At 30.8% G+C, this 17,769-nt stretch overlaps 1 protein-coding gene across 1 annotated transcript; it reads right to left on the minus strand.

Annotated features, from left to right (window-relative positions):
- Window positions 1–14,659: 14,659 nt before the first annotated feature.
- LOC145324425 (uncharacterized) lies at window positions 14,660–17,769 on the minus strand. Its single transcript, XM_080167014.1, has 3 exons — window positions 16,360–17,769; window positions 15,436–15,635; window positions 14,660–14,871 (listed from the first exon to the last, which is right to left on the minus strand). The coding sequence occupies exons 1-3, from the start codon at window positions 17,187–17,189 to the stop codon at window positions 14,660–14,662; spliced, it is 1,242 nt and encodes a 413-aa protein (XP_080023140.1). The 5' UTR covers window positions 17,190–17,769.

Here is a 17,769-nt window from a genome sequence, read left to right on the forward strand (position 1 = left end):
TCAATATTTCAATATATTACATACACCTATGGTGTCAGAGATTAACAGATATGTAAAAAGAAACATAAATCCTCTTTTATCAAATTTGTCTGGGAACTTTATATAAAAAATAATATAAATTTAATTTTTAAATTCTTTTATTTACAAAGTCAAATTTATGGCATTAAAACTTTTGAAATAAATTGATATTAGTTGAGTTGTTTTTTTCCCTATGCGCTTAAAACTCGCGGGGCCTATTCCTGTGGTGCCTGGTTACCCAGTGCTCAATATTGCCTAACCTGACCTAAAGTAATAAACAAAAAACTAACACATCTTTAGTTTATTTCAATAGATTTGAAGAATCATTATTAAGTTTAAAAATTGGAGAAAAATGTATAAACAAATATTAGGTCCATGTACATATCAACCTTGTCCTGATGGTATTAACATTTCCCTCCAGGTTTTGCTTTTTCATCGTTTAAGAGTTAGTCTTTGACAAATTTTATATGTTAGTTTATCACAAACTAGTAGCTGCGTCCGTAGAATTTAGGGTAGGAAGCAGGAGGTAATATAAAGTAAAGGTAGTCATTAAAAAATAGTAATCCAAAGACTTTTATTTATTAATAAAATAGCCTTAACCCACCACGGGACCTATTTTAAGGTTCCCTTAAAAAAGAACTTAATCGGTTCAGTAATTAGTGAAATGTTAATGGACAACAACGAACTAATTTAATTATAATAGGATATTGATATTTTTTAATTTTCTTAGATTTCAACAAAATATAATATAAAATAGTAATTTTGGTTGTTTTTTTAATGTACAAACAAATGTCCGTAGGATTAGAACAAGTTCTCAGCCATTCTGAATAATCATGTATGGCATTGCATTACAGATCATTTTTCATTTGAATGTCCGCAGGAAGCTGTCTAAACTTCGATGCAATAAATAGCTATTCTTTAATAATCCATTGTTCTATCCCTGTATCAGTATCTGTGTCAAAGATAAAAAGATGCGGAAGTATCGAAAAAGGAAAAAAAGGTGAAAAAAGGAAAAAAAAACTAGGGTTGTCAAGAATTTTTATTTTTAATCATTTCAAATCCAACTTTTCCTTTTGAGTATTAAATTACTATAAACTACTTAGTTGATAAATATAACAGCATAATTGTGCCTATAAAAAATTACGTCATACAATACAAATGACCAATGATAGGCCACTACACAATCTAAATTACCAATGGCAAGTATGATGTCAGTTTTCATTGATACTATAAAAAGCTTGGCATACTATTTTTGATTGCATTTAAGTTAAAGGCATTAAGGATTATTTTTTTTCAAAATATAAGTAACAAAAAATCTTTTAAACAAAGTTTTAAACTAATCTAACTTAACCAGGAAGTAAAGAATTATATTTATAGTAAACCAACCCTAAGATAAAATATATAATTATTTGACGTCCAAAGTAATTACACTCAAGATGTAAAAGAATTTCCCGCATTGTTTACTCTTTCTCTTTTTTCTTTCTATCTATCTATCTATTTTTAATATATCTATCTATCCATCCATCCATTTGTCCATCCATCCATCCATCCATCCATCCATCCATCCATCCATCCATCCATCCATCCATCCATCCATCCATCCATCCATCCATCCATCCATCAATAAATCTATTACTGATATTTTTTCTTAATAATGAGAAATTTTTACTTTTTCTTTATTTTGAGAAAAGTTTTTGGTAATAACCCCATAACTAGCATTATTACAGGAAAAGAAATAAAAAACTGTCTAAAAGTTATTTTGATGTAAAATATTTTAGCATTTATAGCAAAGATAGATATTTTTTCAATATTAAAAAAAAATATATTTAATTGAGGATAGATTTTGTCAATTGTTTTTCTATCTATTTCTCTCTCTTATATTCAACTATCTATCTACCTATAACTATTCTTTTTTTTTCATCTCACATTTTATATCTTAAAAACTATTTTATCTATCTATTTCTGACGTTCTACTTTTCTTTTTTCCCCTTGGCCACTCATACACACCCACACCAATATACACACACACACACACACACACACACCCTCACACTCTTAGTATTACTTTATTGGTCAGATATATTGGATTTTCCAACCCTGTATTTCCCCAATAGAGTTGAATAACTAGAGTTTACACAACTCTTTAACTCATATGTCGACTATCCCATATTTGACTATTTGAAATTTCATTTTATTACACCATTTAAAAAAGGACATCTATTCGTACTAAAAAAGGCGGTAAAAACATAAAAAAATGAATATAAAACTTAAATAAAGGAAAATAAATGATATATTTAGTAAATGTAATGTTGCAATAGTAAATTTGCAACATACAGAAAGTGTTTCTTACTTAGTTTAGGACCACAGACTTGTGATAAACGGACTGAGAGTCTGACGTACGGACATACTATATTTATAGAGTAGCATGATATACAAAAATAATTCAGTTGAGTACATGGATGTTTTAACCTATTATTAGCATTTTGCAAAAAAATGTACTTCTAGTTTTTTCCCTCTTCTAATCTTAATTTCTTCCTATAATACTCAGAAAATGAGAGATAGGCAATAATAAAATAAATCATTGTTCATTAATATCTTTTAATGTTGAATTCAGTTAGATAAGTCTATCTTTAATTCTTATTTCAAGTACTAAAAAAATTTCACCGAAAATTTTACAAAAACTTATAAGTATAACGTACCCCTTTAATCTTATTACATAAGGGTAAATGAGGAAGTGTATGTGTGTGTGTGTGTGTATTTTTAGTGTTTGTATGTGTATAGATCAGTAAAATAAATAGATATAACTTTACTTGGATGTTACACCATGTTCTTTAATTTAATGAAAATCGCAGTGAGCTAAAACAATGACACACCTATCAACCCCTTTTACCCCACCCACTCCTCTCCTATTGGATGAACAAACTGACAAATATATGATGTCTACATTAGCAACCTGATTTATCCACATATATTCTATGTCCATTAGAAGAAGAGATCAGTGAAAGGGGCAAATATTTCCAAGATTTTAATTACTTTGCATTTTCTAACTTTTTTGTTTTATACTTAAGACTATATATATAAGACTCTAGTAGTAAAGATCAATGTTTGTCATGATGTCTAAATAAATAGCCTACAAGTTAAGATTTCCTTTGCTACATAAAGGAAACCCCTAAAAAATTTGTATATGATTCTTCCCAATATCTGTTTCTCTCCGTGAAAATAACAGTTTTGGTAATAATAGATATTCTATCTATATAAAAATAGTAGTAAGTGTTATTTATTTCTTGATTTGCGCAACTCTTGCAGGGTGTGCAATAAATTATACTATATGTATCATATTTGCAAATTATTACAAAAGCACAAACTTTTAGAACTTGATTTTTTACTTGATATGATGAATTCACGACGGTTTCTCTTAATGTGCCAACTAAAACCCCGTAACCCCCCCGCCCCCCAATCTTATTTTAAAATAAATAAAAATAAGGGGTGTGGGGGTGTAGTTTTTTGTGTGTTTGTGTTTTGCTTGAAGTCAGGTTAGGTTATATATAGCCCTGCCGGGTAATGACAATATACAGGGGCTATGCCAAAACAAAAAGGAAAAGCACCTAAATTAGATATGTGTCTTTTTGTTGTTTGTTGTTGTTTTTATATAATTTATTTCGAGTTAAACATGAAACAAACTATGAATTTATGTATTTTTAAATGTATATAATAGATAAATTACGAATTACGGAATATAAATCATGTACATTTGAAGTATGAGATATTATTTTTTTGTTTTAATAGAAACTCAAGAAAATCATTAAGAAAATCAGAATTTAGACCCATATTATTTAAAATTGATAAAGCAGATTTTACAACAAACAATGATTGAGAGAAACAGTTTAGAATGGTCCATCTTGATAAACATTCATCTTTACTAATTTTTAATGAGCGATCTTTGGCAATTAGAACGTTTGAGAGATGGTCTATTTTTTCCTGACACTGAGTCTTTTGAATTGAGTTTCAATAAATTATTCTCTCTTCCTCTACCCCTATATTTTAAAAGTTTCTTTTTTGAACAAATATGCCGCACTCTTGTATCAAAACGAAAACTAGGTCTTTTTGGTCATAGTGACTCTACCAAATGTAATCTATGTAATGTAGAAAGTAGTATAGAACATTCATTATTTTTTTGCCTTTACCCAAAATTCTTCATAAATGCACTTGCTTTATATTTAGACTATTATTTTAATAATGATACCCCTGAATTCATTTATCTCAAAGAAAATTTTTATCTTTTTAATGTTTGGTACCCTATATTTGCTAAAAATGTGTCTTTTTGTAATTAGATCATTTGCCGTAATTTGAGAAAATGCGGACGCAGTGGCGTGTGCAGCGATTTACCAGGGGGGTGGAGGGATTGAAACCATAAGGGCATGAGAAAATGTGATAACAGGCCCCCCAAATTTTAATTTAAAGAGGATTATTGACCCCTCTACATCCCCCTACTAAACACAACTTGCGAAAGGGATAGGTCACCAACTCTAATATGTTATAGACATATTCATTGACCTTACTTTATCTATTTATTCAGTATTTACTTCCTACTTCAATGCTTAATTAATTAAAGATAACCACATATAAAATATCAGCAAAGAAATAAGATACTTTAGTTTATTTTATGATCTTGAGAGTAATAAAATTAAGAATAGATCACTTTTTAAATTTTGAATTTTGCTATTTAATTAAAAGATTGTGTTTTAATGTTATTAATGTTATTTGCTGACTCTATATTGAACGAATTTTTATAAAAAAGTTCATATTTTATGCTTTATGTTAAGCTGTAGTTTGCTTGATAACTTTATGTCAATTTGACCTTAAAAAAACCTGCCAAATTAACGCTATAATAATAATATCTATGTTACTAAAATAGCTTTGCATATATTTCTATTGTAAGTAAAAACCATTGGAGAACTATATCATCTTTGTAGGTTAAGTATGTTTCTTTGTTTGTTTTAAGTAATGGGAAAAGTGTTTTTATTCTTCCTCTGGAAAAATGTATCATAAAGATATCAAAACAAGAATAAAACTTTTATATAGGCAAAGCTCATCATTACTTACAGTCTAATCGACCTGGGAATCACCATTGAAGAATAAAGACAATATAATTGTTGTATCATTGTTGTAACTTGCGGACTTTCTAGTAATGTTTGTAAAACAAATACGTTACTAATTATGCTATAACGTTAAAGGAATCTTCATTAAATTCTATCTAATACGAAACAAAAGCTAGACAGATGGACAAAACTCTTTACTTGGAAAACCTCTTTTTTGTGTAAAAACGTATCATCGAAAATATTTGAATTCCTTAACCCCAAATAGTTCGTGATCAAGAAAGGTGTTTTAAATATTTTGAGGTGTCTAAAAATGCTTGTAAAAAGATGGACTTTTTACCAATAAATTCTCACTTGTCATATACACAATACAGAACCAAAACATTCTTTGCCATTGTATTTTTAGCCATAAAATATCTTTTGTTATTTTTATAAACTTGAGCTGGGATGATAACAAAAAATGGAATTTTATTTATCTTGTGTATATTGGTCGAGAACATTATTTTATAAGTATTAACAAAATTGTTTTTAAACGTGTTGCAAAATTATGTTAATACAGGATTTTGTTAAAGGATTACTAATCTAAAAATTTTCATGTTTTTAGATTTCTAAATCATTCTTAATTGTTACAGGATTCATCATTCAAAGTTTGAAATCTATAGGACAATTATAACGACAAGAGCTAACTGTGACGGACGAACGAACGGACGTATACACCTTAATTATAGAAAAGATTCGCTTTTAAAAATACTTTCATTTGTCATATTAGAAAGGCCACCTTTTACAATTGTTAAAATAACTCAAAAATGTCTTCCTTTTTATTTAAAAGAATAGAATTGCGGTCAAGCAAATTTAAGAATATCGTGACAATTGTATTTTTAATGTTGTAAAACACATGGGCTTAATAATAGTAGGACTACCATGTAACTAAAGGGATAAGACAATGGACGATAAATTGTTGTACATCCACAAAATTACACCTTATGTAGATTAAATATTTGGTTGAAAAGTTTGGAGACTATTGGTTCAATACTAACTAATCGTAATTGAATAAAATTACCCAATTAAAGTGAGTCAATGAATAGGACAACGTGCTTTTTAAAACTTTGGGTACAAGTGTAATTTACAGTCCAATGTTTCCTTTTCTCCTGAGTACTACTTATATTGGTAAAAGGATAGTCTGCTAGTTTAATTCAATCATACCACAACAAGAGCAATCATGTCAAAAAAAGCACAGCAATCAGCACTTGCACTTGCAATCTACGTTTTGAATACAAAGTTAATTTACATTAACATTACTTTTTGTGAAAGTTAAAAAATTATGAATTTTTAGAGTTTTTATGTATTTAAATTGCAAATGAAGTGTACTTTTGAGGTCCAAAAAAGTAAGCATGTTGAAGAAAGGGTTTGTTGAGCAAAAAGTATATTTTGCAGAAGTTCACTTTTTTAGTCGCGTAGCAAGGAAAAAAAGGGGTCGAACTCCTCCCTTCATATAAGTTTTTTTTGATCTTTTAAGGTGATCAAAACAACGGGGAATTAACCCTCTAAGAAAGTAGCCCTCTGGGATAACTTTAACTCAACCTAAGAGAGGCATAACAAATGTGCTTTTTAAAATAAGGAATATTTTTATGCCCATTCCCCCATTAAATTATCCCAAATACGCCCTAGCTAGCCCAACCGTGCTATTTTTGTGCTTTTTAAAATAAGGAATATTTTTATGCCCATTCCCCCATTAAATTATCCCGAGTACGCCCTAGCTAGCCCAACCGTGCTATTTTTATTCATCCCATGACATTTCATGTCGAAACACACAGGTCTTTAAAATAATTTGTGAATTAGTAGCCTAAAATATTTCTCGTATTTGTACACATATTTGATGTAGCCGTAAGCTATATTGTCAATCCATAAGTAGCATAGATAATTTTTGATATTTTAATGCAGGTTGATTTTAATCTTAACTCATAAAAACCCCTTGGTTTCAATTTATAGAATGAAAAGCAAAATAATCTACAAATTTAATAATTTGTCTTGTCATGCAAATAATTTGTTAAAAGTTTTAAAATTCAATTGTTCAAAAACTATTTCAAGATATATGAAAACTTAATACTACATATTTTTGTTTAAATAAGATTCTTTTATCTATCATTAATGTATCCCTGTGTCCATGGTGAAAAAACTGCAGTTGAAAAATAGAATTACTACAAGTGCATAAAACAGTTAAAATAATTTTACTTGGAATTGCAATAATATGTTCAAATTATGGTGTCCAATCTATTACGCATATTCTCATATAAGCAAAGATTTTAAAAACAAATAATTGAAAAATAGGGATCAGTTGCAGTTTACGGTAAAAATTGTTAAAATCGTTTTTTTAAAAGAACTATAAACGCTAATAATCGATTCTAGCAACATTTTGTCATTAATTTACCAAATTCAAAATATGAAATTAAATTTAAAGCGTAAAGATATTTTACTGAATTAATAAGAATTTGCTTTTCTGATGAATTCTTAAAAACTTAAGATGAGGAGGAATTAATGACACACCCCCGATTACCTATTTTAGTTGTTAAAATTAGACTAACAGTAATACATTTAAACCCTTTTAGTTATTTTTACACAGAATAGATCTTATACCCTAGATTGTATATTAAACAAAATTAGTCGTCCAACAAAAATAGGACTTTATGTTTAAACACATATGACTTATCTTACCCCCAAGAAAATCAACTATTTATATTCGACTTATCTAATGGATAACTAAAAACATCACTCCCGAAAATGTGAATACTTCTTAGCCAATAATGTAGCCGGACTGTCCCTGTTTTAGTTTTCTATTGGAAATGGATCAGAGATCTAGATGTTTTATATTTATTATACACAAATTATTTAAATATAAATGTTTAAGTAGTGCATACTTAAAACTTTTGAAATTTTAAAATCATAAAGAATTGAAACTATTTTGCCATCTATGGTACAACATAAATTTTTGGCATTTTTTTTGTCTTTGTTTGTCTAAATAAATGGTTAAACTTCAGAGTAAGGCACTTTTGTTTTAAACTTAAACAGTTATATTCTAAGATACCATTATAATAACCGGAGTTTCTTAGATATTTTTCATCCTAGGGAAAATCATTTTGTCTACATCTTTACTGCTAGTTAAAACAGTCAGTATTCAGACAAAATTAAATTATATTTGTGAATAACTGTTTTTTTAGTTAAAAACCAGCATTACAAATAAGCAAAATATACATGGATATTTCTACAATGAAACCATATCTTTATCTTTCCAATGTTATGTAAAATATTTAATCCATTAAGAAATGTCTGTCTCCCATAAATGGAAGATGAGTTTTCAATTTAAACATATTTGCTAAATGTTTTAGACTTGTCAGGGAAAGGTTGATAGCAGCTTCATTAATCTACAACCATTTCTTCCCCTTAAAATTTAAAATTCCTTATAAAACAAAGATAAAAATCATGGAGAAATTTTTATTTTACTTATTTTTCTCTATCTTTAACCCTGAGATTTATAAAGTTTAATTTTCATAGAATCCATATATCAAATTTAAGATATATGTTATTAATGTTCACACCTGAATAATGCTGTAATAACCAGCCATAGAAATTAAATTTCTATGCATTTTCTGTCTTTATATTCCTTTCTTATTTCTGATTCTAAATATTTTGTCAATTTTTAAGCAATTTACAACCTATTTGAGTTTTCACCTAGGTTAAACATAAACAAGTAAAACAGTAAATTCGGTAATACGGAGAAGTAGACTGACAGACAATTCCTAAATATAGAGTAGCTGCGCAGTTATAATATGGTTGTATTCTAAACATTATTCTCATATTCATTCGAATCCGGTTGATAAGAACCGGTTCTCATCCATGCGAAAAAACTATGTGTAGCATCGTATTATATCCAGCTTTCAACGAATATAAAAATGTACAATCATAAGATTAAAATAATAATGTTTATAATACGATGCGAGAAATAACTATTCACTAAGAAGGAAGTACTCTACACACTGCAGGGATAATGGATAATAAATTCATCTTTTTATCAATTCTTGAACCTGGAAAATTTGTTGGAGGTTATAAAATGGAAAGAAGAAGGAGTTGAACATTTGTTTTTTCCATTGACTTCCCCTTCCCTAATTCTAACAACAATTTATATACAAAGTTAAAATTACACAAGTTTTTATGTGCTAACAGATTTAGGGAAATTGAATTTGAACAATTACATACAGGGGTTTTAAATAACAATGTACACAAAAATTAATCATCTTATTTATGAAGTATTACTCATTAGGTTCAAATGTCTTTTTATGATTTTTTTTGTATTTATTTTAAATACGTGGAAAATTGTCTAAAATGTGATGCTACACAGTATTTTTCAGTATGGCTAAGAATCGGTTCTAATCAAGTGGATTTTAATCGGTTTCAAAGCCATACTGAAAAAATGTATTGTATATACATTGAAATGTTTAGTGCGCAACATACAATTACACATATATATTTTCACTATGTTCATTTATTTCAACTTTTTTAGTATGGGGATACAAAATAAAGATACAAAAGAGTCAAAAGGATTAAATAAGCACCGAACGCCGTGGCTAACGACATGGTAATAAGATATCAGACCATAACCTAACCAAAGCTTGCTAATCAATACTCTTCACATGAATACAGATTAAACAAAGGTATCCTGGATCCCTTTAAACTTATGTCAGATAATTTCTAGATATTTAGCTTTATTTCACTTTATTTTTTGCTAGTGCTGAAATATTGCAAAAACTCTAAACCCATAACAATTAAGAAATTGTAACATTAAAACAAACTGTGTGGATTCGTGGAAGATCATTGACACAAAATGTCTTATTTTTTATGGGGTAAAGTTTTTAGTTATTTAATGTGCACGTCTTTGTGTTTATGTTTATGATATTGCTTACTACTGTCACATTCTCTATGTTATGGAGTGTTTATTCAAAATAGTAAATATGCCATTAGATTTGCTATTAATATTATATGTTTTAAGGTTTGTAATTTGAAATTTGGATGTCTTGTGTTTGTCTGTAATATAAGATCTCACAAACCGCCAAACCTAAATAGTACTCATATACTGTGAAGCTTGTTGTAGGCTCATGTAAGATGTCTGATCCCCCATCCCCCCATCTGTATCTCAAGTGCCCCTAGAGGTAAAGGCAGTAAAAAGCAGTCAATAAGCACTAATATAGAGTCTGTTTGAATATGCATCATGTTTTTTTACATCATTTTCTACTGAGTCTGTAGAAGAGTATATATAATTTCTGTTACCTTTGTAGTGATACTAAAAAGATTTAAATTTGAACAAATTTGCTAAAATGTAAAAATACTTTCCCCTGGGACTATGTCTTGGATTAAACTTTTTACTTTAAGGAATTTATTTCAACTTGAGTTTACTTTAAAATGAATATTTTCCATTTAATCCTCCTAGTCTTGTAAGTAAAGATTTTGAATTTTTACCAAAGAACAAGGATAATATTGACCAGAACTTAATATAGAAACCGTAAAATTTTCATTAAAAAGACTTCATTGGAATACTAAATAATGATATAAATTATATCTTTATGAAATGTAAAAAAATGTAAAGTAAGAGAAATCGAATTTATTTATGATTTTATTTCAATTTTACATTTTAAGTGATTTAAAATGTAAAATAAATAAAATGGTATTTATAATGGTCAAACGAAATAACTAATGATTTCAATATTGGGAAAATTGTTAACATCCCCCCCTCCACTATTTCTATGGATTAAAACCGGTTGTTGACAAAGGAGTGCCAAACTAACCCACGCGGTAGGGGCGTGATTTAAATATATATAGTACACATTCATCTAAACTTAATTTAGGGGGTTACATATTATTACAAGGTAGTTATAAGACTTGAGTAGCAATAAAATGAGACGTTGGGTATCCCTCTAACTGAACCGATTTTTGATTAGTCAACGGATCTAAATTTGTCTCAGCCAGGATATAATTAAAAGCCTAAATCAGCCAAGGATTAGCTGAGTACAATAGTTTTAAACTAAAAAAATTAAAAATAAAGAGCTAAATGAGTGATTGCGTCTTTCTCTTTTTATCGACAGACGCACTTGGATATATCATTTTCATAATGAATGATATGTATTTCGCTTTTTAATGTCAGTTTATGTGTAAATTTGGTGAGCTACATTATTGAGTAGCGTTGTTAAGTGTGGATGGAAGAATTTTGTAATGAAAGCAAAAGTGGGGTAGAGGATAAGGGATGGGGTAGAAACCAGTTACAATAAATCCTGAATTTCTTGTCAGTGGATCAAATTCGACCTTAAAACCATCAACTCCTCCCCCCCCCCCAGACTCCGCACCCTCCTCAAATTGAATCATCCCTCTGTATTATACTGACTTAAATCCCCTAAATGAGATTATAATTCAAACATATGTATTAGTCGTAGCGGGGCTACTGCATAATTTGGGAAAGAATGTACGTCTACAGGCTTATCGAATTAACTTATTAATGAGGATTTTTAAGCCTAAGATCTTAATAACTGCTTCGCCGATTGGGTTCTCTAATTTAGGTAAGCTTCACATTGATCCTGTAGTGTCTTTGGGCTATTTTATTTTCATATTTAAGTCTTGGAATGGCTTAGCTCTCTTTTAGGATATATTTACTATAGCTGCGCTACTTATGGATATAATTGTTTGTTTAGAATCTATACTGCATTGTATATCAGAGATATGATCTTGGAGTTTATCGATTTTTGACGGATACAGATGTCTCAACCATGACACTTTGGTTGAGCTTGACTTCCGAATTAGCGGGAAGTTCACGAGATCAGTTGGCGAACATACAAACCCCCAATACCAGGAACCATCAAGTTTCAACAGCAGGTTTGAATATAGATTTATTGATGAAATTATTTCAAAGACCTGAAATTACAATATCAATTAGTTCATAATTCCAGTTATTTATAACCACGTAATCTTATTTGCTTTTTAAAAATCATTTTTCTCTACGGTAAAATCTTTGGAAACTTTGGCTTTAAAGGAAAATTATTTGGTTTAACAAATCATTGTTAAATGCAACAATAAGGCACATAAAAATTACTAAAACATATATTAATCATAATTAAGTTTCATGCTTAGCTGGCTAAAGCCTTTTTAAAACTACATATAATCGTCCTATACACCATTCTTCCTAATAAAATTAACAAATTCTACCTGAAGTTCCTATGGTTTCAAATCCCTGGTATACTAGGGTCGTTCACACACTATGAGACCAATGATAGGCCCAATTTTGTTCTCCGAAATCTTCACACACTCATGTCTCATTCAAAAGTGAAAAACGTGGGCGCATATAAACAATCCATGCTGCGTCACTTTATGAAGGGAAAGTCAAAAAAGACGACATTTGCGCTTAATTCTAGAACAATGATAAGGAATTTAATTTCGAACTTGATAAACACAAAGCTTCCTCGAAAAGAGGTTAAGACACACCCCCCGTTTGAAAGTCAAATTAACTTCCTTAACGAGATTCAAGGTTTTTTTGCGCTGAGCACTAGCAACATTTCTCACTAAACTCAACTCACCATAATCACATGAGAATGGCCACATCCCAAAAACGTGACAATTGCTCCTAACTAAATGAAACCCCGTGAAATGCATACACAATATTATACTCCTCACTAGGACTCATAATACCTCACATTTTAGGATAGAAGGATGGGGATTGGTTTGTACCATACAACATTCCATGCACATGACAATCACAAGATCACATACACAATCCTAAAATAGATAATCCTATTAATCATGATGTTGTAAATATAACAACTATACTAAATAATAATCATTTCATAATCAATAGGTAATAAATCATTATTAATAAATCAATAAGTACCTACGAAATCAGGTTGAAATGTAAATGTAAACAAATAATGGTAAAAATAAAACGAAATAAATCTTAGACAAGAAAATTAAGATTTATAGGTACTTAAAACTAAATTTGTTAAGCATCAAAAGAGTAGTAAGAAAAAATTTTTCAAAATCCTTGGGCAGAAAGTTTTTCAAACCTAATGAATAAGAACTGTAATATCTTAATCAACAATAAAACTTTTTAATACTTAAAGAATAGCAAATAATAATATCTTCGTTAGAATTTTCATTGAAATTATGAAAAAAAATACCAATTTTTCTTTGTAAAAAATATGAGACTTTAAATATGAATTTTCAATCATTCCTTGATCTGAATAAAAATGTTTTACTTGATTGAAATTCATATATATTTTAAAAAAATCTGCTAAAAAAAAATACTTGATTTTTTTCTTGGAATAAATATCGAATCACGCAACCTCGACACATTTATTCCTTTTTGTTAAACTTTTCAGGTAAGTTTTATAATGAATTGTACTTTTGAAAAGAATTTAAACTCAATAAAATTAAATTTGAGCATATGAAATAGAATAAAATTTAATCGCATTTCATTTGATTCTTATTTTAGGCATAAAAATAGGCATATGAAAAATGTGGCTATTTTACTAAAAAAAATGTTCTCAATTTTCATAAAATAAGAATCAATTATTGATCATAATTTTTTATAACCGCTTTTATTTTAATATCTGCAATAAAAATGAAGGAAAGGTTAATTTAAAATATGCATAGTTTATCTTAAATTAATTCTGTGATATTCATATAAATAATAATCAATAATTTAATAATATCATACATCGTGTTCATTATTATAAATGCTTATCTCATAGAAAATAGAGTTTACATTTTTAAACATGAACGAAAATATACGTACCTAGGAAATAATTGCTATAAAATACTTTCTCAAGGTTTAAATTTGTCCGAAGTCGCTAGGTACATATATTACTACGAATCTCTGCTCTCGGAATGAAGAAAAATCTTTACGCGTGGATTATTAGGAATCCTTGCCTCCGGAGTGAAAGAAAAACCTTTATTTGCTTACAAATTAAAACAAATATCTTGATTTTTTGCGATAATCTTTTAAAAATAATAATAAGAAATTATTTTAAACATTATCATAATAATTTTACATGTTGTGTTCTTTACTTTAATGCATTATCTCATATGAGACTCTGAGAATAACATATTTAAGCAACCGTGAACCATGAAAAATACCTCGAAAAATACTTTTAAAAAATCTATTTTTCTCAATCTAAAAAAATCTGCAAAAATCACTTTGTAGTTAATACACACAGACTTTTGCTTTTCAAAATCATACTTAAAGAAACAAAATCTTTTAAAATCTGCTTTAAAAGTCTAAACAATTTTGTAGAATTTTTGTGCTTAAATATGAACAATAAAATTAGTTGAATAATGAATACTTTTTCTTTACAAAACCTTTTTAGGTTCTTTTCCCAAGCTTAATATATAACTTGTATTATTTTTTCTTTAAAGATCATTTTCACACATAAATAGTTTATGTTGTAAATTAGATTTGTGGGGTTGGTAGACTTTCAATAACTTTCTGGCGGCACACCCGCCATATTGCAGGCCCTTTACCCTGTGTCGGGCGGCCAGCCTGGCAGCAGCCAGGTCGATTCTTGATTCACAACAGCACCAACCTCATTATCAGAACCGGCTGCAACACAACCAATTTCAGCATCATCATTGTGAACGGCTACAGCCTCACCCGCCGTAGCAATGTTATCACCAGCTACGGCAGTATCTTTAACATCAGATTTGACTGCAACACAAACAACAGCGTCAACTGCAGAAATAACAGGTTTCTCAATAACAGCATCACAAGCAGAACCAACCGGTTCATTATCAACAGCTACGGCAGTACCAACCGGCTCATTATCAACAGCTACGGCAGTACCAACCGGTTCATTATCAACAGCTACGGCAGTACCAACCGGCTCATTCTCAACAGCTACGGCAGTACCAACCGGTTCATTATTAACAGCTACGGCAGTACCAACCGGCTCATTATCAACAGCTACGGCAGTACCAACCGGTTCATTATTAACAGCTACGGCAGTACCAACCGGCTCATTATCAACAGCTACGGCAGTACCAACCGGTTCATTATCAACAGCTACGGCAGTACCAACCGGTTCATTATCAACAGCTACGGCAGTACCAACCGGCTCATTATCAACAGCTACAGCAGTACCAACCGGCTCATTATCAATAACTACGGCAGTACCAACCGGTTCATTATCAACAGCTACGGCAGCTTTAAACGCAGATTTCTGCTGACCAGCTCCATAGTCAGCACTTGTACAGATAAAACCACTACCAAAAATGGTTCGCCACAACATAGACTGGCCCACTTTCTGGTAGGTTGATGGAAACACGTCAGGATGTGTATTTCCAATGATGATATCTAAGCCTCCACTAATATATGTAAATCTTTCTGGCGGCATCTTAAATATTTCGGCGGCGGTTTCCGGATGGACCGAGCGCATCTCGTTGCCACCTCCGAGGTTAGGCATAACAGCTGCCTCAAATTCTCTCAAGTTACCATCCCTGTTGTCTTAACCTCTTTTCGAGGAGCTTTGTGTTTATCAAGTGCAAAATTAATTCCTTATCATTAATCCTAGAATTAAGCGCAAATGTCGTCTTTTTTGACTTTCCCTTCATAAAGTGACGCAGCATGGATTGTTTATATGCGCCCACGTTTTTCACTTTTGAATGAGACATGAGTGTGTGAAGATTTCGGAGAACAAAATTGGGCCTATCATTGGTCTCATAGTGTGTGAACGACCCTAGTATACCAGGGATTTGAAACCATAGGAACTTCAGGTAGAATTTGTTAATTTTATAAGGAAGAATGGTGTATAGGACGATTATATGTAGTTTTAAAAAGGCTTTAGCCAGCTAAGCATGAAACTTAATTATGATTAATATATGTTTTAGTAATTTTTATGTGCCTTATTGTTGCATTTAACAATGATTTATTAAACCAAATAATTTTCCTTTAAAGCCAAAGTTTCCAAAGATTTTTACTGTAGAGAAAAATGATTTTTAAAAAGCAAATAAGATTACGTGGTTATAAATAACTGGAATTATGAACTAATTGATATTGTAATTTCAGGTCTTTGAAATAATTTCATCAATAAATCTATATTCAAACCTGCTGTTGAAACTTGATGGTTCCTGGTATTGGGGGTTTGTATGTTCGCCAACTGATCTCGTGAACTTCCCGCTAATTCGGAAGTCAAGCTCAACCAAAGTGTCATGGTTGAGACACCTGTCCTTCAGATAGAACACCACATTGCGGCAGGATGATTCACTACCGTCAGCAACAGAAATGTTTGTATATCTGCCGGTAGATTTCAGCTTCAACTTGCTGGACAACTTCTCAGACACAAGTGATAAATTTGCACCAGAATCAAACCTGACGGCGGCATGGCAGGCGCCGCCGCCAGGTGCTACAACTGGAACTATTTGCAGCAGGAAGGTACATGTGCTAGGCGCAGAACTTGATTTGTAGACTGTATTCACACTAGCACTAGCCTCATGCAACATACGACTATGATAACTGTCGTAATTATTGGTGCCACAGACACCAAGCTTATCCGAGTTAGATGAACGAGGTTCCATCTCTCTAAGCCTTCGGTACATATCACGTACTTCTTGGCGCAACTCCATGGAAATTTTAAGCACTCCCATGTCCATCCTCACCTTCTCAACGACGTCGAGGTTCCTGGCGACAGTGCTCGACCTCACGTCGTCTGAATCATTGTCAAGCCAGTGCAGAATTTTCGTACACTGTTCCAACGACGCATAAACTTTATCTGCAACAGTTTTCTGTTCACTAGCTTCATCCAAATCACGCTTGAACTTGCGCATCTCACTAGTCTCCACGGCAGATTTTAGACTTTTTATTAGGTCAGATTGGTCCTTGACCTCACTAAAAATGTCACGAATTGATTTTAAATTCACATTTTCACATGAACTAAAACTTTGGCAGGCTTTTAGATTTTCATAAAACACTTTTATCTGTTCGTCAAACACCTCTAGCCTTTCATTGCCAATAGCGATAGCTCGCTCAATTTTCTGCTTTTTAGTGAGCACCATATTGATTCACTAGGTAATTATTTCACAGAAAAATTGTCAATGTTTTTTTCATCAATACACTATATGCTATTGATCTATTGAAGAATGCTAACGCCTATTCTCCAGATTCTATGAAGAATGCTAATGCCTATTCTTCAGAACCATTTGAAGTTGCTTGTGCAGCTCCTTCAACCATCAGGTTATTTGAAATTTGCTAATGCCTAAACTTCAACCTTCACTTCTTTGAAATTGCTTGTGCAGCTCCTTCAAACATCAGGATATTGAAATTTGCTAACGCCTAAACTTCAAGTCCTTTGAAATTGTCTCAACCATGACACTTTGGTTGAGCTTGACTTCCGAATTAGCGGGAAGTTCACGAGATCAGTTGGCGAACATACAAACCCCCAATACCAGGAACCATCAAGTTTCAACAGCAGGTTTGAATATAGATTTATTGATGAAATTATTTCAAAGACCTGAAATTACAATATCAATTAGTTCATAATTCCAGTTATTTATAACCACGTAATCTTATTTGCTTTTTAAAAATCATTTTTCTCTACGGTAAAATCTTTGGAAACTTTGGCTTTAAAGGAAAATT

The sequence above is a fragment of the Acartia tonsa genome, chromosome 7, assembly GCF_053477335.1.
Source record: "Acartia tonsa isolate MP-2025a chromosome 7, ASM5347733v1, whole genome shotgun sequence".
Taxonomy (NCBI): Eukaryota; Metazoa; Arthropoda; class Copepoda; order Calanoida; family Acartiidae; genus Acartia; species Acartia tonsa.

Excerpts from the sequence above, each read along its gene's own strand:
- LOC145324425 (XM_080167014.1), bottom strand. The coding sequence starts at position 17,189 with ATGGTGCTCACTAAAAAGCAGAAAATTGAGCGAGCTATCGCTATTGGC. Across the intron at positions 15,636-16,359 it reads GTGTTCTATCTGAAGGACAG|GGATGGTAACTTGAGAGAAT; the intron begins GTGTCTCAACCA and ends TTAAGACAACAG. Across the intron at positions 14,872-15,435 it reads ATCAACCTACCAGAAAGTGG|TTGACGCTGTTGTTTGTGTT; the intron begins GCCAGTCTATGT and ends TTATTTCTGCAG.